General features: G+C 47.4%; 1 protein-coding gene across 10 annotated transcripts in view; it reads left to right on the top strand.

Annotated features, from left to right (window-relative positions):
• Positions 1-20,762, top strand: part of LMF1 (lipase maturation factor 1) — a 179,789-nt gene that overhangs the window by 117,316 nt on the left and 41,711 nt on the right. For all 10 annotated transcript variants that reach the window (XR_011741523.1, XM_065850449.2, XM_071815279.1 and 7 more), the window contains one exon: positions 6,826-6,993. Coding sequence is in view for 9 of the 10 variants with exons in the window: in XM_065850449.2 (XP_065706521.2) it covers positions 6,826-6,993 (168 nt within the window). In the remaining variant the exon portion in view is untranslated. The remainder of the gene's footprint in view (positions 1-6,825; positions 6,994-20,762) is intronic.

Here is a 20,762-nt window from a genome sequence, read left to right as displayed (position 1 = left end):
TGAGCTCTGTTGGAAACAACCAGGCCAGGAACTGTGTTTCTGTATCGGAAAATCTCTGAATAAGAGACACATGAGGAAAGGACCATTGGATGGCCGCTGGCTGTCAAACCGGGAGAAGGATTCCTGCAGCTCCCCTTTGCCTTTGGGATGGGACCTCCTTGGGAAGGACCTTCTTGGTGAGGATGTCTTGCTCTTAGTTCATGTTTCTTACAGACCTTCCAACCCAGTCCGCTCCCTAAACCAAAAATGCCCCATCTCAGGTGCTCTTAATAAAAAAAACCTCCTCCCCAAAGGCAGGAATGACCCGCAGTTGGTTTCACCACCTTCTTCTGGCCCCGCCAGAGCCGAGATGTCTGTTCCAGGCCCCGCTAATTATTTTAAAGGGATTTTGAACAAATAAATAGCCTGAACAGTTCAGCAGTTCTTTGTGTAATTTTAGCTCTGGACCTCTCCAAGAATGTACAGAATAAATAGGTGAATCTGTAATGCATCCACAATTAACTCTATATACAGCGGGCAGCTCGGAGGCACGCTGTGGAGAGACAGTGTCAATAAACAGGTATGCTGTGGGCTGTGGAAATGTGCTTTTTGTTAGTGCAGGACAGCTCGGAGCTGCAGCCCGGAAAAGCATACAGTGTGCTGTAGATCCTTCTGCCCCCACCCAGCTCGTTGGAATTCGAAAATCCGTCATTTCGGTGTATCCAGGTAAAGCGCATCCTCACTGGGTAAGTCAGGGCTGACTCATCGTGAGCAAAGCTTGGCTCGGATGTCACGGATGTGGCAGCAGCGTTTCACCTACACTGGTGACTTTGCAAGTGCAGCTTTGTGAACAACAGGGAAAAACACCCAAAAAAATCCTTGGGATATTTTACAACACCGAGGCATGAAATTGCACAGCAGAGTTTTCTCCCAAGACCCTTTCCCCTCCGGCATTTGGAGCCACATGTGCAGCCATCATTCCCCAAGAAACCCAATGCCCAGACGTGAATCATTTCTCTGATTTTTCATGCTTTTAACTTTTCGTTGCTGAGGCTTCGCTGGGTCGGAAGAAGTAGGGACCTGTTTCAGCTTTGAAAAACCTTAGACGGAGCGACGGCTGGGGAAAGGAGTTAAAAATGAAACAGCAGATTTATATATATAAAAAGTAAAAATATATGTTCTACATCTGAAGTTTATTTAGGTCCTTTGGGAGAGTGGCGCGGCACTACGTCTCTACTAAATTGCCAACATTTTATGGTCGTGCTGGCACCGAGTCAAACACACATCTCCTTGGCTTGGGTTGCTGTCTCAAAGCAGGCAGATTCCAGTGTGGTTTTCTATGAACTGAATATTACTATTGACTGGACAAGGGAAGCTCTGCCCAGCAAGAACATATAGGTAACTTTTCTTTTTCATAGATCTATCGAGACTTAATCATTTTGATATTGCGTTACTGAAGAGCCAACCCCTTGTGACCCACCCACCCGATATTAGATCTCTGTGCATTTTAAGACAGATGCCTCTTTTCAATTTTGTCTGATTTTGATTGGAATCGTGTTAATAATTGGGAAGTTTTAAATGGGCTGTTCTTAACCTGTGAGCTGTTGTGTGTGCAGGTCTGTTAGCAGCACGCACGTGGAGATGTGCGTGTAGAATAGACACGGCACGAGGTGCAGCTGGGATTTGCACAAGAGGCTGAGCAGTTCCCAGCTCAATTTCCTTTCCAAGCCCTTGCCTACACGTGTATCTTTGTGCAAAATCCTGATGTTCATCAATCACGATGCCCACCACAAAGCCTCGCAGGCGGGAAGCAGCAGTTCTCCATAATCCCCCCGGTTACAAGGACGGGTGTTTTGCAGGAGCCCTTGGTTACGGTGCAGCACGAGACAGTCTGATTTCGGTCACGACACGCATCTCCCCACACTTCCCAGCAGCTGCTGGCGACCCAGTTTACCTCGTTTCTGCCTCTTGCTCTTCTGCACGGGGCTGGGACGCTGTTTCTGCTGGGGCTTGGGAAAGTGGAGCTTTGATCTGCAGATGCATTGGGAGGAAGGGTCAAGATCTGAAGCAGAATCGACTGGCAGAGAAAACAGCCTGCTGGATCATGCTGATCAAATTATGCTCTGCGATGGAGAATCCTTTCTATTTTTTTGGTCCGAAGTACGAGAGAATTGAGCGCTTTGCTTTGAAGCTGAGATGAGTTCATGCCTCGGTGCCTTGGGAAGCTGGAGAGCTGTGCTTTACCGTTCGTCTGTACCTTCCGCAAATGCTCAGAAAAATATTAATACCCCTCAGGCTGCTTTTCACCTCTTTCTGCTTGTGCCAAAGGCTTCCTGGTCTTCCCTGTTGGAATCTCCAGTGCCCACAAACCGTTAATGAAGTGTCCATTGCACCAAGTTAATCCTATTTCTTTTGACCAAATAGTTGGTTCTTCTCATCATTTATTCGTATTTGCTGTTGCTCTATTTCCTTCTGTTTTTCTAGATTTTTCTGCTTTAAGTGCCCTCAGATCTGAGTATTTTGGTTAAGTAGGTGCCTTTCACTGGGAAAAGAAATTATAGTATCTAGAGTGTATAGGAATATTTATGACTTGCTTTGTTTTTCGCCAAGCCCAGTTTCTGCAATAGGCACCCAGGGTGATGTTTTGAAAGGCTGTCCTTAGTGTTGTTTTAATATTAACACCAAGTATACTTTTGGTTATCTGACTCAATAGATAATCTCAGTTTGCCTTATACAAACAGGTAGAAGAATGGAATTTTTGTTCACCTTTTTGAAACGGATTAATTCGTAACTTTGTGCTGGTTTTTGAAAGACGCCTGGTGAGTTTGTGCTGTTGAGGTTCTCCACTGAGCGAGCAGATACAGGAGAGGCTCCTGCATCCATGTCACAGAGCAAAGGAAGCTAAAAACCCATCATTTCAAAGGAGAAAACGGACTTGATGTATCTCTGGGCTCCTCCTCATTTATGATCTTGATGGGACAGGGTCTTCCCCACCCTCCCAGTTCCTGGCATGGGAGTTGTGCTGCTGTAAAAATCACATCCCCGGGCCCGTCTGGGTTGTTCAAGGACAATGCGGGACTTGTTTTCCTGCATATGGGGAGGAGAGCCTGGAGGTATCCCCAGGCTGAGCTGGGGTATCCAACACAGGGATTAAATACTCAGTCGGAGTTTATGTAATGCCGTAGCAATAAGGAGGCTGAGAGGAGAGACCATGTGCATTTACAGTCCCAGAGAAGAGCGTTTACTCTGGTGTATAATAGCCTTCTGTTGGGTTTTAGTAGCGTATAGTTTAGTAAATTAGGAGTCTTCAGGTACTTAGCACTTTAATGGTTCTCACTAAGAACATAATTAAACCATAGACCCCTTAGGGAGAAAAAACAGTTTATTGTGCATATTTTTAGAATCTGTTACCAGCCCTCATAAAACCGGGTAGATAGAAGCCAGAGAACATGCCCAGAATTGGTCCAGCAGCCCCCGCAGTCACACGTTACAAATCTACCCCGTGAATTATGGAATTAATTTTCCCCAATCTGATCTCAAAACGCATTTGCAGCGCAGTTTTTCTCCGGCTGCTGGAGGTGTGAGGGAGGCAGAAGGTTTATTGTACCGCACCTTGTGCTGACACATAAAGCCCGTTTTTGCTAATCATTTTTTTATTTAAAAACATGTTTCACAGAGGCATCCAGAAATGGGGCTTGTTGGAGACAAGGGCTCCGCTCTGTTCCCGGCACCGCACGTTTGCCTTGGGCTTGTTTATTGAGTTGCACATGACTCGGAGCTGCGTTTTTCTGTATGTGCGTATCAGGGGTTCACAGATCTCGGTGCCGGGGGACTCCTGGCTGTCTCGAGATGCTTCTCCAAAGCTCAACATCCCCGGCAGAACAAGCCGGGTGAAGCGATCCTGGTGTCACAGGTGTCTGTGTTTGGGGCTGCAGCAATTCACACGTTGCTCTGGGTCTTTGCTCTTGCCTCAACACCCCGTTCCTGAGTAAACAGGGATTTCTCCCCGGGACACCCCTGCTGCAGCATCTGGAAGGCATTGGGAGGAACACACACACACACACACCCCGCGCTCTCCTCCCCCAGCAGCTTTTAAACAAATGATACATGTGAATCACTTCTCCACTGCTGCGTTTTGTTTTACATACTCAAGGTTTACACGCCGGAGAAGCAGCTGTGGCAGTGGGCAGGAAGGGTCCCTTGCTGATGGTGTCCCCAGAGGCTCCATCTCCGGTGGTGCTCTTATCAAATGCATTTCTTCTGTCAGAACGAGTGCTGAGGAACCATGTGTTATTTGCGGTGTGTCTGCTGCTGGTTTAGGCTTTGGGGCTTGGGAATGGATGCTTGTGGGAGTTATCTTGCCTGTCACGCGGTGTTGCCCCCACTGACACCATGATAGTGCCAGCGCTGATAAAGTGAAGGATGGTGATGCTATAGCACCTGGCAGTGAATTATTAACCCATGCTAGATTTATATGCATTTTTCCCCATTTCTACTTCTACTCCATGCTGAGAATTAAGCTGCTACTAAAAAGCACAGCAGCGAGAGATAAACTGCGACAGACCTCAACCATCCCCATGTGAACCTATATGTGGCTGCTACATGAGCCCAAACCAAGAACTTTCTTCTACTTCTTGCCCCCCTGCAACGGGTCTAGAAGCAAGAATTTTATCTTTTTCCCCTTAAGCACAACAAGTTGAGGGGACGATATCGTGAGTCCCAGCCCAAAGCGACAGCTGGGATGTGCTGGCTTCTGTTGACCTTGGCAGATGAGGCACCAGCGTGACCCAGGGATGGAGGGGAAGGGGTAGGGGAACCGAGTGGCACGTTCAGTAGCTAAGGATGGGGGACAGACTATTTAGCAGGGCCTGTTGCAGTAGTACAGGGGGTGGTGGCTTTAAAATAAGAGGGGAGATTCAGGCTGGACGTGGGGAAGAAATTGTTCCCCCTTTGGGTGGTGAGAGCCTGGCCCAGGCTGCCCAGAGAGGTGGTGGATGAACCATCCCTGGAGACATCCCAGGCCAGGCTGGACGGGGCTCTCAGCAACCTGAGCAGGTGAAGATGTCCCTGCTCATGGCAGGGGTGGCACTGGATGGGCTCTGAAGGTCTCTTCCAACCGAACTATTCTATTTTATGGTCTTTGCTTTAAAATTAGTGTCAATGCAGCCTTGCTAAGCCACAGCCGAATGTCCAACAGCTCAGTGCCATCGCATTGTGAGATTTAATTACGTATGTCAGTAGGGATGGAATTAGATGTGTAATACTGCTTGTTCTCCATGGTCCCTGGTCAGAAGTGTTGTCTGTGTCGAAGAGAGCGGATCCAGCGCACTGCGATGGGGAAAGGGCAGCGGCTGCATCCCGGGGGGGACGCAGCAACGTCACCTTCCTGCAGCTCTGCCCTGTTGGGATCAGGCGGTTACGCCTAGAAACCAGCTCAAGGTGGGCCAAACGTTGCAACCTCTAGGGCTGATACCTCATCATGGTTAAAGCACTTAAAAATAATCCGAGAAGCCAAGAAAGCAACTTGCCTTTTAGGAAGGATAAAAGCATTTCTCAGCAATTTGGGATCAAGGCAAAAACCAATCTGTTTGTGAGCCTCCCTGACGTTCTGGGAATGCTCAAGCACAGTCCAACGAGCAGATTAACTCAAAACAGGTCCCGTGCGGAGGGGAAGGACCCTCGGTGGCACCCGGGAGCCGTGACCTCCTGTCCCCTCGCCGAGTGGCCTTGGCAGAGCCCCTGACCCCGACACGGCTCCATCCGGCCCCGCCGGCCGGGGAGGAAGGATGCGGTCTGCTGTCCTGGGGCTCACAGCAGCTCCAACCCGGAGAAAGCAACGGCTTTATTAATCCCAGCTCTGCTAATAAGGAATTATAATAGTTGTGGGATTTGGCAGTGGAAGCACACTCGGTTGCCATGCCTCGTACGGTTATTTTCCCTGTTTTGTTTGTATTTTTGATTTAGCTGCAAATAATTTAAAGATGTGTTGTGTCTCCCTCAATTAAAATTTGCATCTTCATCTCTTTTTTTTTTTTTTTGTCGCAGTTTTAAAACAATTCTGATGGATTTGAGCTTGTCAGATATGCTGAGATGAATTGTTCACTTTTTTGCTAAAATTGCAGTATTTCTAAGGGTGGCAGTTGCTAATGTATCAGGATTTGGGTTTGTTTCCTTTATAAAATGTGCAGCTGTACTGTACTGGATGGGAGATCTCCCAGTGTCAAAAGATTTCAGGCCGATAGAAGAATAATATTGTCACAAGGCCAGTATGTAAATACCTTAAACCAATATAGCATGTTTAGAGGAATTACACTTTCCTCTCCCGAATTATGATTTTGGAAAGCAACTCTACCACCACGTTTATTTCAAATTTAAACATTTTGAAAGAATATCTCCTAAGTTTGGAAATCTGGTTTCCATTCCTGGCTCTGCGTGACCTCCCGTGTGACCCTGAGAAAATCTCTTTCTCAGTTTCTGTATCTGTTTCATTGCTCTGATGATGTCCAGAGCGGTTTAACAGCCGTTGGTGTTGAGCTATGTGTAACATTTCAGTATTAAATAATAGCGGGTTTCATTTAAGATGAGTGCGGTTTGGTTAGGATGGAAAAAAGAGAAAATTAAAGCTCTTGGTTTTTTAAAAGATGTATTGGTTTAAAGATTCCATGAGTTTGCAGAAGAAAACGGAATTAATTTGCTCTAGAAAGAAATGAATGTCCAGCGGCAAAGGACAGTTCTCCTGCAAGCGAATTTGGGGAAAGACATAAGGAAAAAGGCCAAGAGCTCTGTAGCTCCCCCCGATGATGAGCTTTGGAGGGGACTGATTCTTTTTCTTCTTCCATCTTTCAGACGCAGCCGGTGCCCAACCCCATCGCCTACTTCATGCATCGCTCACCGTGGTGGTTCCACCGGTTCGAGACCCTGGTCAATCACTTCATCGAGCTGCTGGTGCCGTTCTTCCTCCTCCTGGGACGGCGGATGAGCATCGTCCACGGCCTCCTGCAGATCCTCTTCCAGGTGAGATGCTCCAGAAGTTAATTTTTATAGACATCTTTCACCCTTTGAAGGGATTTTCTTATATTTAACATTCAAGGGCTGTTCTTTATCTCCAAAAATATTTAAGCTGTTTTTTACAACCACCAGACCGAGGTTCATAGTGAAAATAATTTCTTCCAAAATTAATGGCATTCACATTCCCGTTGATTTTTTTTTCTTTTTGCACATGAAATAAATAAATCTGTGCAAAAATCAGAGGACAGAAGCTCCTGCATATATAATTTACTAGACCGCATCTGATTTCTCTCGTCTCTGCCCGGGGATGGTTCAAGTTTCTCGTTGAACCCCAGTGGCTCTGACTGGCAGAAGCGCAGCTCTCAGCTCTTGCTGACCGCGCCGTTTGTTCAATGTCGCTTCAGCATCATGAAATTCATCCTCGGGAGCTGTTACTGCTTCCTGTAAATACGTGTGATGATTAAACTGGAGAACGGCTTATAAATTCCATCAGTAAACCACAAAAATGATGATCAGATCTGAAAGGGCCGACATAAGCCACGGGATCTGTGCCCTCGCAGAGATGCCTGCTGCTTCTCCTGCATCCTGTGGTGCCTGGGTACCACCAAACACACAGCTTGGACCTCTGCTCGCTCGGCACGTCGTTTGGCATCAGATTTGGTTTTGTTGGGCTGGATCTCGGGCAGCTGGAGGGACAGAAGAGCTCTGACCCAGAGGGTCATTGCTCCACGCAGTGCCAGCTGTGGTTGCGATGGGCATCACATTTGAGGTTTTCAGGCTCACTTGGAGGATCATGTTCATCCCAACCCTAAAAAAAAGGTGCTCTTTTGTCTCATGGACGAAGCAGAACGTTGCGTCTCTGTTGGCTGCTTGTTGCAGAAGCAGGCGGTGTTGAGATTGGTTGATTGGAGATTGGATTAACAAGCAGGAATCATGAGCAGAAAGACTTTTGCCTGTAAAGAAGTGTAGGGGTTGTGATGGCTCTTTCTAAGGTGAGTAATGTCAGAAAGGAGCAGATCGCACGATGGTGAGTGGCTTACGAGAAAAGAAACCATGTTGCCAAATTCCAGCTGCCAAAACCTGTCGTGCTCTGCCATGGCAGAAGAGTAATAGTGTAAGGAACTGAGGTGGTGATGCTTTGTCTTCACATCTCTACCAGAATATATGTCCATGACCAGAAAGCCTGACCAAAGGCTCCTCTCTCATCTCCTTCTCAGCTCTGGGTTTCTCCATCCTTGCCATGGTCGCGGTTGGGGACGGGGATGGGGCACACGGGGGATGCGCCCCAAGCCTTCAGCTCCAGCGCCCTCCGGCTCCTGGCAGGGCCCCTAACGAGCAGTGCGACCATTTGTGTGCTGGGGAACTTCAGACGGAGCCAGTGGGATCTGAGAAAGCCAACTTACATACACTGAAGGCTCATAATGCCATATTGTAAACGCATGCATCTAACCACCCTTTAATTGGTGCTTTATTGATAGTTTGCAATTACTGACTGATTTCTATCATGAGGGGAGTCTGCAAAGGAAAACAGGGTCCCAGTGTAAAATGCAGCTCTGGTGCATTTATAGCATTTCAACAAAAACCTGTTTATTTAATATTTACTGCCCTTTTCTTCATTCAGAATGACTTTTATTGACAATACTTCTGCTCTGCAAAGGAAGCAGTAAAGTTTAATGTTGATATACCACTTAATTCTGCTTTTCAAGATTTGAATTGACATTACATGCAAGTTTTATTGGACATTTTATAATTGTTATTGGAGTCATGGTGGCGAGGTTGAGTAAGTGTATTTTTCCACATTCTAACTGGCCTGGAGAATATTGCTTTGTCAGGAGCCCAAAAAAACTGTGTTTTAAAGAAAAGTCTTTTTTTTTGGTTCAAGTGTGAACTTACTCTTCTTGCCTGGTTCACATTTGTAAGGAAAAAGGCTTAGTGAGTTTGGAAATGTCAGAGAGGAGCGGCTCGGGGGAGCAGAGAACGCCTGGGAGGATGGATGGATGTCTGTCTGTCTGTCCTCCACCAGATTCCTGTCCACGGGACATTTGGGTGACGATGGCTGAAGCACACACTGCGCAGGGACCATCCCCTTCCCGTGCTCACCCACCCACCCGTGTCCTCATGAGACCCAAAGTGGGGGCACAAGGAGTCAGGATGCCCCACGTTTTTGGTGCTTCGTGTGCATTAATGTTGTGATCTCAGTTTGGGGTCTGCTGGCTCTGCTACGAGCCCCGTAGCTCAGGTTTCCAGAAATCTCCCCCTTTGGCTGCTTTTTGATCTGGAATAAATCAGAGAGTCTTACTTAATGCAAGTCTTTCGATATAAATAGTCTTTGCTTAAAAAAAATAATCAAGGAGTGGGTTGAATGCTGGCCAGTTCCCATTAGAAAAATCATCGTTCATTGTCGCCAACCACCGGACTGGGGAGGGCTTTGTGATTTACAGCTGTGGGTGTAGCTGTTGCAGGACATCTGCGCACAGAGAGACTCTCCATCCGATTGCAGCACCCAGAGCACGTTTGCCAGGATCAAAGGTGAGCGGAAAGAAAATGTCATCCAAGATTTTCCAGCCAGGCCCCGTCAGCCGCGTGGCCCCCGGGCGGGCTGTGCAATGGGGACAGTGCCAGGGACTGTCCCTATGAGGTGGCACAGGGTCCCACCAGGCCGCCTGTCCCAGGTTCAGGAGCATTCTCACAGCAAACAGGCAGGTTGGTGCTCAACAGGACTGAACAGTTTGTGCCATCACACATGTTCCAAAAGCAAAGACTCCCAAACTCCCATCTGCACAGGTTGACATCAATCCACGAGGCTTTTTTCCTGTGGTGCTTGGTGGAACTTAAACCCCTTGGGCTCCTGAGACCCCAAGTTGTGCACTGGCCCATCCCAGCAAGGGAACCTGCTCAGAAATCTCAGCCAGCATGAAAGCGTTGGCAAGCGACAGTGGCAAATCCTCCCCTTTAGACTGTGCCGAGAGCATCCTTTTGCGTTTAGAAAGAAATCTTAGAAGAACGGCAGCCAATTACAGAGAATCTCCAAGGTAAATAGACAGCATCGTTTAAAAAAAAAACCAACCAAACCCAACATTCTAGCATTTACAGTATGTAGAAATCGAAATCTAAACCAGAAATTGCACTAAATGGACGTTTAAGTTTTCAGCGTCGTTAGGGATTTATGGTAAGCAGGTGCCAGAGCTGACGTGCTGAGCAACACTGCTGCAAAGCGTCTGTGCCAGGAATGGAGCCGGGGGAGAGACGTGTAACTCAGCTCCTGCCCCGTAAAAACAGGCTGGTGAGAAACGGCCAGTCTGAGCCACAGAAACCTCCACATAAGCCTGAGGTGGAGTTTGCCCTTTGTTCCTATAGAACCTCAGAGTTTTTGAGGGTTTGCTAAATATTCCAAGCTTTTTACTAGCATTTATTGTTGTCCTTCCTGCACTTTATAGCTGCTGCGCAGAGGCAGGACCTTGTTCACCAAGGTGCTGGGGACATGTGTGTCCCCTCATTTAAACTTCCAGTGCTGGGGTTGGGGTTTTGGGCACCTTCTCTAATTCCTAAGGATGGGGTAGTTTTCACTGAACATCTCTTGATAGTGGCTGTTGAATGTGATGTTCGCTTAATGGGATGGAAATCCAGCTGCAGGTGGTCGGGGTGGCCAGTGATTCACAAAGCACTTTGATTAATTATTCTTTCATTTTGAGTCTGATGGTACCGATTGGCTGATTTGTCAGTAGTGTTGGGGTCTGAGCCTCAAAAATATACACATAGGGCTGAAGCAGCCCAAAGTTCAGGAGAAATAAAGTCCAAAATGTGGCTGTTAGTATCTGGAAGTGAAAGGAGAATTCTTGGTGGGTCTTGAAGACCCCAGGTGAGGTCTGGACCCTGTTGTTCATGGTTCTGTAGAAGCATCAAGCCAGAGCCTGCCTGTGCCCTGAGGAGCTTGTGCTTTTAAAGGGAAGGGAGGATGAAAGTGTTACGTGAGGAAGACAAGTCCTTTCCCCTTCCCACCACACCACCCACGAGAGCATCGCGCCGTCTGCCCTCTCTCCTCATTGACTCTTCCAGCCCCTGTGCTCACACAGTCACCTTCACGTGTCCGTAGGTCCATCCCTCAAACACCCATAGCCACAAATTGCCGAGGACCAGCATCCGTGAGTGAAACCGGAGAGGGTGCAAACCCACGGCCCCGCTGCTCTGCGGGTGTTTTCGCTCCTCTCCGGCGCTGGCTCCTAAAACCCTGAAGCTGCATGTTTTTTCACGACGTCTAACGCGCGGCTTACACCAGCAAACGTGTTTCTTGGCTCCTTGAGGCAGGCAGTAAAATTACACTGCTTGGCAAGCGGGTTGATGAGGGGAAGCGAGAGGAAAGCCAAAAAGCCAGGAAAAAGCCACCTTGCCCCTCCGAGCTGGCGGGTGGCGCCGGGTTAGGGACAAGGTGAGGGGGCTCAGGGTTCTTACAACCCGGGGGTCGTTTTGGCTGTGCCAGCTGGGAAGAAGCTTCAGTATCACAAAGGTAAAATCCAGAAACACATGAATAGTAAATGGAAAGTATGAAGCTAGCTCTGTTGGAATGGCAGGGTCGATCTTTTGCTTCCACTGCGCTGTTCTGGGTCATAGTCATATAGGCACAGTTTGAGAGTTTTAGGATGTGGGGAGAGTTTTAGACCTTCAGATCCCTTTGGATTTGGATGAATTTGGGGATCCTGACTCCTTTTCATGGTCCCTGAAAAATCCCGGTATGTTCTGCTGCCTGGAGCATCCTCTGTGCAGCCTCAGGAGCTGCCGGGGGGATCCGTCCGTGCCGGGATGAGCTCAGCCCCAGCGTCACACGCTGGGACAGACGTTCCCCGAAGGAGCCGGAGCAGCAAAGCCCTGGGATCGCCAGTTCCTCCTCCCGACGAGGTTTGCCTATAAACTCGGGCTGTCCCGGGATGTTTTTCAGCAGGAGCCGTATATAAAGCGGAGGGATGACAATGCCAAGAGCAAAGCTGAATTGCAGCCTTGCAGAAGGCAAAGATAAAACCTCCGCAGCCAAAACCCCCTCAGACTCAGCGCTGACAAAGAAAAGCTCCTGAGAGCTCCAGGGGTCTGGCCAAGGAGCTGCACGGGGACACAGCCGCTTTCTGAGCCGCTGAAGGGCTGGGAACACGTGGGACAGTGGGCAGAAAAGTCAGTTTCCTTTTCTTTTTTTAAGCAGAAAACAGTTGTTACACAGATAGATATTTTCTGCCTTTTTTTCTTTTTCTTTGGCTTGGACAAACCCCAACCTCCTAAAAACATTGATGGAAATGGACGTTTTCCTCTCATCAATCCTTTTCCCATCTCCTCTCCAGAGCTGTGCATGGGAGGCGAAGGGGGATTTTCCCCCCGGCTCCCAGCACTCCTGCCATGCCGAGGGACGTTGGAGGGATGAGCTGCCCTTCCAGCCACACACACGCAAATTAAATCATGCTGCTGCAGTGCCACAGCTGCAACATATTGTGTTGCTGACTTAGGAGGTAGCAGAGGTCACAGCAGCAGCCCAGCGAGAAGGAACAAAAATTAAACAGCTCCCCCTTCCCTGCAGAAAGCATCTGAATCCAGTGTTTGTTTTCACTTGTCAGATACGAGCTCGGTTTTGTTCTTTTTCTTAACGCCGGTGTAAATCAGATGTGTCTCTAGGAGGATTATCGGGGTTACACAACTCCCAGGCTTGTGGCAGAGGAATCAAGCCCTTCATTGCTGCTTTAATTATGCACCTACAGGACGTTTGCACTGCTCAAGTAGTTGTTTTCTCTTTATTGATGCAGAGTAGTGTCGTTGCTTTATGAACATGTTGCACATGAGAATAAATCCACTACCGATTTGCCATAGGAGCTACCCCGGGGCTGCCGGGAGGCAGCAACCAGAAAATGTGGGTGTCTGTTTGCACTTCTCCCATAAAGATCGGCACTGCGAGTGCCCTTAAAACCATGAAAGAGGCTGCAGATGATATTCCTCCAGGTGATATCCCCTGATTTCACTTGTGGATCCCCATGGGGTGGGATGCCCGGCCCATGGTCCCCCAAGCAGCATCCCCGGGAGGGTGTGAGCGAGTGGGTGTTTGCTGCTCGGGCCGGGCAGCCTTTCCCCCCCGAAAACAAAGAGGAGATTCAGCCTTCACAAAAGTCCAAATTTTGTTGATTTTGTTGTGGTTTAAGGAAAAAAAAAAAATAACAAACAGAGAACATCCCAGGAAAATGAACAGCAGAACATGAGTTTGATGCTAGGGGAGGAATGGTCCGGTGGAAAATAGTTTTGCAGCTGAATTGTTTACAAAGCTGCTTTGGACTTGGGTGCATGTGAAATCAAAGGAGTTACAGGGTAGATTTTCTGTTATGTTTAAGCCACCTTAAATTAAATACTGAGTGATACTCCCCCCAAAATCCAACTTAAGCAGGCAGAACCCAAACTATTTAATCACTTCTATATTTGATTTCACATCCCGCTCGATCGTATCTGCTGCAAGGCGAGGCTGCCGTGCCAGACACGAGAAACCAGCACATACCACCCCAAATCAGTAAATAACGCTGCTCGTATAATGGTGTCTGGTATTAGTTAGCAACAAGTTAAGTTCTTGCATTCTGCAGTAGTTGGAGTGACTTGGAAACACTTACTGTTAGCCATAGGAGTGCATTTAATTAGCTTCTGATTCAGGGGGCTGGGGGTTTTTTTTCTCTCTCTCTTTTTTTTTAATCATTAAATAAAGTGTCACCCCTAGCCAGTGCTGTAAACTCTATTTTGATTGTGGCTGCAATAACCCCTTTGGGCGTCATTCGAATTGTACTAAACAGTTTCTGGAGAGTGCTGGTTTCTCTCAAAATAAACCGAAGTCCGGCTTTGACAAGCTCTAATGAAAAACAAATTGTTATATTACTTAGAAAAATAATTTGAAGGAAGTCTGAATTAGTTGTAAAGGTGGAAAAGGTTCAGCTACTTGAAAATAGAAATTTGGAAGGTATTTATTTTAACCATTAAGCCAGCGGCCTTGAAATACAGCCTTGTTTGTTACAGAATGCGCCTAACGAGAGACATGAATCATGCTGTTAATCAGTATGGGAACCTGATTAATTGGAAAGGGGACCGTGGGTGACTCCAGCAGGCGGAGCCGCCTGGCAGCAGCCTGTGCCGAGCCCCGAGCTGCCTTGATTTACCATCAGTCATCCTGCTGGCACGCGAGAGGCTCTGGAGGGATCCCACAGCCTTGGCTTTGCGGGTTGTTGTTTTCTTTAAAAAAATTGAAAAGAAAATGTGGTTCTTTGGGACACTGTCAGACTTTGATTTTTGGTGCCTCTGCGTTTGGTTGTCTGACTTGAAATGTGCTGGGTTTAGCGGTGGCTTGCAGGCACCTTGTTGAGATGTCCCCGGCTGGGGATGTGTCATCTCACCTTTGCTACCGATAGTGGTTTTGCTGATTAAACCTGAGAGCAAGATTTTACACCCAAGGTTTGCACAGGAGGCCCCCAGGATGCAGAGCGCTGCCGTGGCTGTAAAAACACGGCAGGAAGGTCCGTATTAATTTTCACTGTTGACTTGGGGCTCTTGGTTTTGGGGCCAGGAGGACTTTGGCCATTCCAAGAGCCCTGGCTTGGCTTCCAAGCAGCGTGGGTTAGCTCAGATGGCAAATGGAGACGGTGGCAGGAGCGGAGGGAGCTGAGCCAAAGCGGGGAGCTCCAACCGAGTGTCAGGTTCGTGCTGAAAGATGCCACGTGTGTCAGGGTGGCCCCAGTTGGTGTTGTTGCTGTGTCACAGTAACCGCCATGGCCAAGCCAGGGAGACCCAAGGACCAGGTTGGCTCTGTTGGCCCCGTGTCTTTGGGTGTATTGCTAAGCGCTGACGTTCAAAGATCACAAGTCAGATCCCCAAATTGCGAGATTTGCTCTAAGTGTAATGAAAATGCGACCAATTCTGGCTGCCCATGGTGTTTCTTCCATGTTACAGCCTTCCAGGGTGCTCTCAAGTCTCGTTTTCTGTGCCGCTCGGCGTAGGCTTCACACCGCTCTCCACACTGTGCGAACACCTTCCAGAACCGTATTAAATGACATGGCTGAGATCCACCACATGTGGTTCTTCCCTTGCCAAGGGAACACGTTGTGGAGAGTTCAGGCTCCTCGGCTCTGGGGGAGGATTTTTTTATTATTATTATTTTTTTTTCTTGCCCTGTTTTAATTTTGCGTTTGATTTTAAACATTTCTCTGCGATGCAGAAACCTTTGTGTCTGCAGTGCTCTAGCAGAATGTCCAGGTGCTTGGGCTCAAAGAGAAAAATCTATTCCGATGGTGTTGTCAGTGAAACGATATGAGTTGGCAGGGCTGCGAGAGCTTCAGAACATCTGCGCTCTCCAGATGTGATGCGCTCGGTGCTGAGCTGCAGCGTTCGGGTCCAGGCGAGGACGGGAGATAAAGTATGTGCTGCACATGTGATTGCATGTATGTATAAGTGTAGATATAAACCATTCTGTCTGATAAGAGCCAGACCAGCTATAAACTGGAGATGTTACTGAAGCCAATGACATGATCTTGAACATGTGCTGTTACCATCTTCCCAGCGATATTTATTTATGTTTAGGTGTAGCTACTAAAGCGAACTAAAACCATTATGATCCGTTAACGTTGCCCAGGCCAAAGGACTCGCCCGCAAATACGTGTCAAATGTCCATTGAAGCTGTAGATTTATCCAGTTTCAGTGGAATGGCTTGAAATGATGGTAAAGTTCTTCCAAGTTTAATAATGTTTTATGTACCTTGTTCCTGATCTGAACTGGGCACATCGCATCTTCCCAGCCCTTGGTGCTCACCAAGTCTTGGCTTTTAGGCAGGGTGATGGTGGTGTTGCTATTTGGATTTTGGGTTCTCTCCCGCCACCACCTATATTTTGGGACCTTTAAGTAACATTTTATATTCAATTTCAAAAAAAAAAAAAAAGAAGGGATCAGAACAGCCTAACTGGAAACAGATGGCAGAGTATGAGGGTTTTTTTAAAAGGGAGTTTATAATACATGTATTATGAAGAGAATCATTTAGTGGTGTCAGATATAGGTATGTGAAGACAGAACGTGCCTGTTTGAGGAGTGGAAGGGGCTGGGAGTGGGATGTGGCCTTTGGGGTGATGTTCTTGGGGCGAGGGAGGATTTTGCTGCAGTTAAGGGCTGTGATACCAGCTGGTGGGCCCGACCTTCATTTGGTGCCATCAGCGTGACTCAAGTTAATTGAGAGGTACCTGTGTGCCCAGCTGGTACCTGCTGTCCTCCCAGGTGATCAACTCAGGTTTTTTGATTAATTTGCATATTTCAGTAAGTGATTTGCTGCCAAGTTAAAATTGTGCATCTTTTATGCATGTGGGTAGTTGGATTTAACCACATCTTGTGTCAGCTGCATGTACATCCGTAAAACTACCTACAGATCAGAGGTGTTTTACCACTATCCCTTGCACAAAGATTGAATAACTATAATAAAAGCCATTCTAATAAATCCCATGTAATTGCAGGGCAGAGACAAAGCCATGGAATTTGGTGTCCAGGCTGCATAAGCTAGAGGTGAAGATGGATTTTGTAGCGTCCTGCTTTGATGAAAATAACTCATTTGCTAGTTCTGAGCCGAGTTGCCGGGTTTAATGTTTCTTTGTAATGATGCTGCCTCCAGAGAGATTTTATTTGGCTTTGGAAGTGTTGGGATGAGGATGCGGCCCTCAGATACTTTAGCCCACACGCAGTTTACACAGCTGTATCATCAGATTCCCCAGGCACCGCCAAGGACATTATCTCTTCAGTGATGCAACAGCTAGAAATCACAGGAAACCTGTGTCACTCATTACTTTCATCTTCCTATAAAAACGGAGGGGGTTTTTTGGAGCTGGTGACTCAGAGAACTTGCCGATTAGCGCAAGGGACTCTTGGAGCAGCTGTGGTTTGTTTGCGGCGCTGGCCGGGATGTTGCACTTGGACACAGGCAGCGGTACCCGGCTCTTCCCGGGGTGCGTGTCCACCCACACGTGGGATGGAGATGCTGCGTGATGGTCCGTGATTATCCTCTCCTGGAGGATGGTTTGCACACCCCACATCTCACCTTTCCTTTCCTTGGGGTAATGTTGCATCTTGCGGAGGGTAATGGCTTTTGCTTGCTGATAGAAGCTGAGTCGGTGGGTGAGCTTAGCTGAGCATCAAACCCCAAAATGCCTTGTTCCAGGTCAGTGTTTGTAGCATTAGGTCTCACTTCTTTTGCTTCCCTCCAAGGGACTCTTGCCTTTTAGCTGCATCTCTCCCAGGAGCACCCTGGCAGTTTGTCTGTCCGCGGGAGGTGTTCTCGATTTACTGCTCGTTTCACACATACGCAACCTACTTTGAAGATGAGTTAAGCTAAACAGGCACAACACAGGGTTGGTCTGGGCTTGATGTCCACATGTGGAGCTATTCAGGAAGAGATATAGCACTTTAAATTTACACCCGAATTTAATTAGAAAAACTTGCAGGCAGAGAGAAACCCCAGATCAGTGCCAGTTCTGCAAAGGCTGAGAAAGCAAGTGGCCTAAAACAACGTTCGCTACTCATCGCATTGGCACTTCTCATGACTTACGCTGATGAGAGAAGAGATGAAAGAGAAAACCCCAGAGGCTTTCTGGTAGCAATGCAGCTGATTCATTCAGCTTATAAAGCTCCAAGGCTCTGAACCTTTGAAAAGCTTGAAAAACTGGTTCCCCTGTCTGAAACACATCCTTATTGAATACATGCTGGTGTTAGAGGAAACATCTATGGGTCTCCCAGTTGCACAAATCCTGTTTGTAAGGTGATGCTGTGGGGGCATGGAGAAAGTTGAATGGAAATGCTCACAAAATAAGCGGTAAATCCTTAGAGCAGTGTAGGAATGACTGGTACCAGGTTACAGCTTGTGTAGCACGGCAGTCAGGGTTGGTGGGGCCTTTGGAACCCATGAAGCCATGAAAATGAGCAGATGAAATGAGGAACCAAACCGTCCCGCACCAAATGGGCTCTGCAGCATGCAAATGTTTCATAGCGATGCGTTTTCCATTCGTCTGCTCCCATTTCGGGTTGTGAGCCCCAGGAATTGAGTTGATCCGTCGCCTGTATCCTCAGGTATTCTCCTCATCACCCCCCAGGGTTGCACAGCAGTTCTTATCCGCCTGGTTTTCCAGAGCCTGAAGTGTCGGGTGGTCCCTGGCAGGCACAGATCACTGGTTGTTTCTTTGTAGGACTCATCTTTTTCTGGGAACAAGAGACTGATGAATTTATTTTCACCCTTACTGTAACCACTTCCTCTGCAGGAACCATTTTTAAACATTTTCCAATGTTTTTTGCTAATATTCGCCTGGATGCTTGGCTCTGCGCTGCCCTGCACCAGCATCCCTGAGGCTGGGTACATTCAAGGTGAGAGTTTTCCTCTGTATCTCCTTCAGCTGCATCCTCCTTCCTTGAGGAGATGGTGGTTTTTGGAAGAGGTTGAATTTTGAAAGCTCAGGTCCCTTCTTCCAGAGCAAAGTAAGAGGTTTGGGAGGGAGAGGTTTGCTGAACTCTGCATTTCTATAGCATGGAACAGGTTGGGAGAGAAGGAAGGGCAATCATTTCTCATCTACATCATGGTGTACTTGAGAGCACCTGCTGAGGTGCTGTGGAGAAATGCAGAAGCACAAGGGCAGTAGAAAAATCAGGACATGGTCAATATAGATTTAAGAATTTCCTCTGGAAAAAACAAATCACGCTGCATTGTTTGTTTGGATCGGGCTTGGGAATGGCGGGAGTGGAGAATGGGAAAGGGACAGGGATTGCTTTTATTGCATCAATAATGTCATTTATTCCATAGCCAACCCTTGAAAATCAGTTCTAATCCCCACACAAATCCCTCTGTAGCAACAGCAGCAAATCTGCCAGTTCTCCTAATCAAACACTGATCGTTACTGTGGTCCAGAAACCTCAGAGGGCACGAAGCCAAGGGAAAAGGGTCAGGATTGGGAGGGGGGGCATTCCGAAACCCATCCAAATCAGCCCCATCCCTGTGATTCAGTGAGCGGATGGGATGGTGCCAGGGACACTATGGGGCCAATATTTTACTCTCCTCCCCACAAAGTGTTCAGTGGGGTCCTGAAGAACTACAGAGATCATTTTCCTGGGCCTATTTAGAAGAAATGTGACCACAGATAAGAAATGGGGCTTCAAAATGTTGCTGTCCATTCTGTTTTGCTTCCTCCTTCCCCTTCTCCACCCAGCAAAGAAGGGGCCATCAGCTGAACAACCTCCATCCATGCATCTGCCCTGGTTGCCATAAGTGAAAGGGGTTGTTGGTGCTTCAGTGTCTCTGCTGGAGGTTTTTGCTCTGGTCCCCATTACTGGAGTGCAGGGGAAGGCGAGGGAGATGTTTTCATGGAAATCTGTACCTCAACCGTCTTGGCAGCCAAACCTGAAACGGCTCAAGTCTTTTGCCCCCAGCTTCATGTTTATGGTCAATCTGAAACTCCACCTGCGATCACCACATGCGTCCTCTGCAAGACTGCAGTAAATTAAAGCACAACAGGGAATTTTAAGAAATACATCCTCTTCCTTCTTGGAGTCAGGTTACAGCGACCTCCAAACATCTGGACTCAGTGTCTCAGGGCTCCCAGAGGTTCTGCCGTATTAAAGGTTCATCTGCCTTTGTTAAATTCCAGCTTTTCCCCTTCCTTGTTGCCTCCTCTCGCTTCAGCATTACTTTCAGTGTGGCTGGCCATCTATGTAATTGGTATTCTACGTTCAGTATATAAAACACACCATGGAATTTCAGTTGTCTCTTGCCATGGGTAAACACAGATCCATAACCCATTGCCATTTACTGTGCTCATGGGAGAAGTCTAAAATACAATACGCTCCTATTTTTTCATAAGCCTGAATTCTCTCTAAGCTACTGGTTACCAGCATCCTAAAAGACACAAATATAATGTTGAGAGTCCAGAGGAAGAAAGAGATGCCAAAGCCACCAGGTGGCTGTGCGGGAGCTGTGGATGGTGGTCCATGTGGTCCATGTGGTCCCTGGTCAGAAGATGATGTTGAACTACAGCATCTCATGGATGTCACCCCATCCTCACAGCACCCCAACCCTGTTGTGCAAAGACTGACACTCAGAAGGAAAATGCAACTCCAGCTTTTTGCTTTCTGCCTTTCAGGCGTAGGCCTCAAGGTTTTAAAGACTTACATATGTGCTTCACTTATGTGCTCCGAGTATTCCCACTGAAGTTAACTAAGTGGATAAGACTTTGCAGGATTAAAGCCAAATGAGTCCTCACCCACCATGCTGGGAAGTCTCGTTGAAGTGGGTCATTGGAGGGAAAGGAGGAGGAGTCAGTACCGAACTTGCCCCTTTCATTTTATCCTTCTATTTATTTAAGGGATATTTTTTCTAAGCCAGCTTGGGGGGAGAAAAGAAAAAGAAAAAGAAAGCCCCAGGCTGTGGTGTAACCACCAAAGTCAGATGTTGTCATGACTACTAAACAAGAAACCTAATTTATAAAATGAGGAAAAACATATGAATGTGAAATAAAAGAGAAAAAAGAGAGAGGCGATCTTAAAATATTAACTATGATGTAGAGAAAAATATAAACAGACAGAGTTAGGAAATTCCATAAGGAATATGACTTGTTTAATATTAATCATAAAGGAAGAGATTCTGAGAGCTCCCAAGAGTGCCAAATGAAATACTCCGCACATCCAGCGCTGTGATAAGAGTCCTTGTCGTGCTTTTCCTCGGCTGCTGGGCCGTCGGTGCTCTTGGTGGAGATGCTCTGGTC

This window comes from Patagioenas fasciata, chromosome 15 (assembly GCF_037038585.1).
Source record: "Patagioenas fasciata isolate bPatFas1 chromosome 15, bPatFas1.hap1, whole genome shotgun sequence".
NCBI classification, from domain to species: Eukaryota; Metazoa; Chordata; class Aves; order Columbiformes; family Columbidae; genus Patagioenas; species Patagioenas fasciata.
Note: the sequence above shows the minus strand (reverse complement) of the source record. Positions and strands in the feature narration are given on the sequence as shown.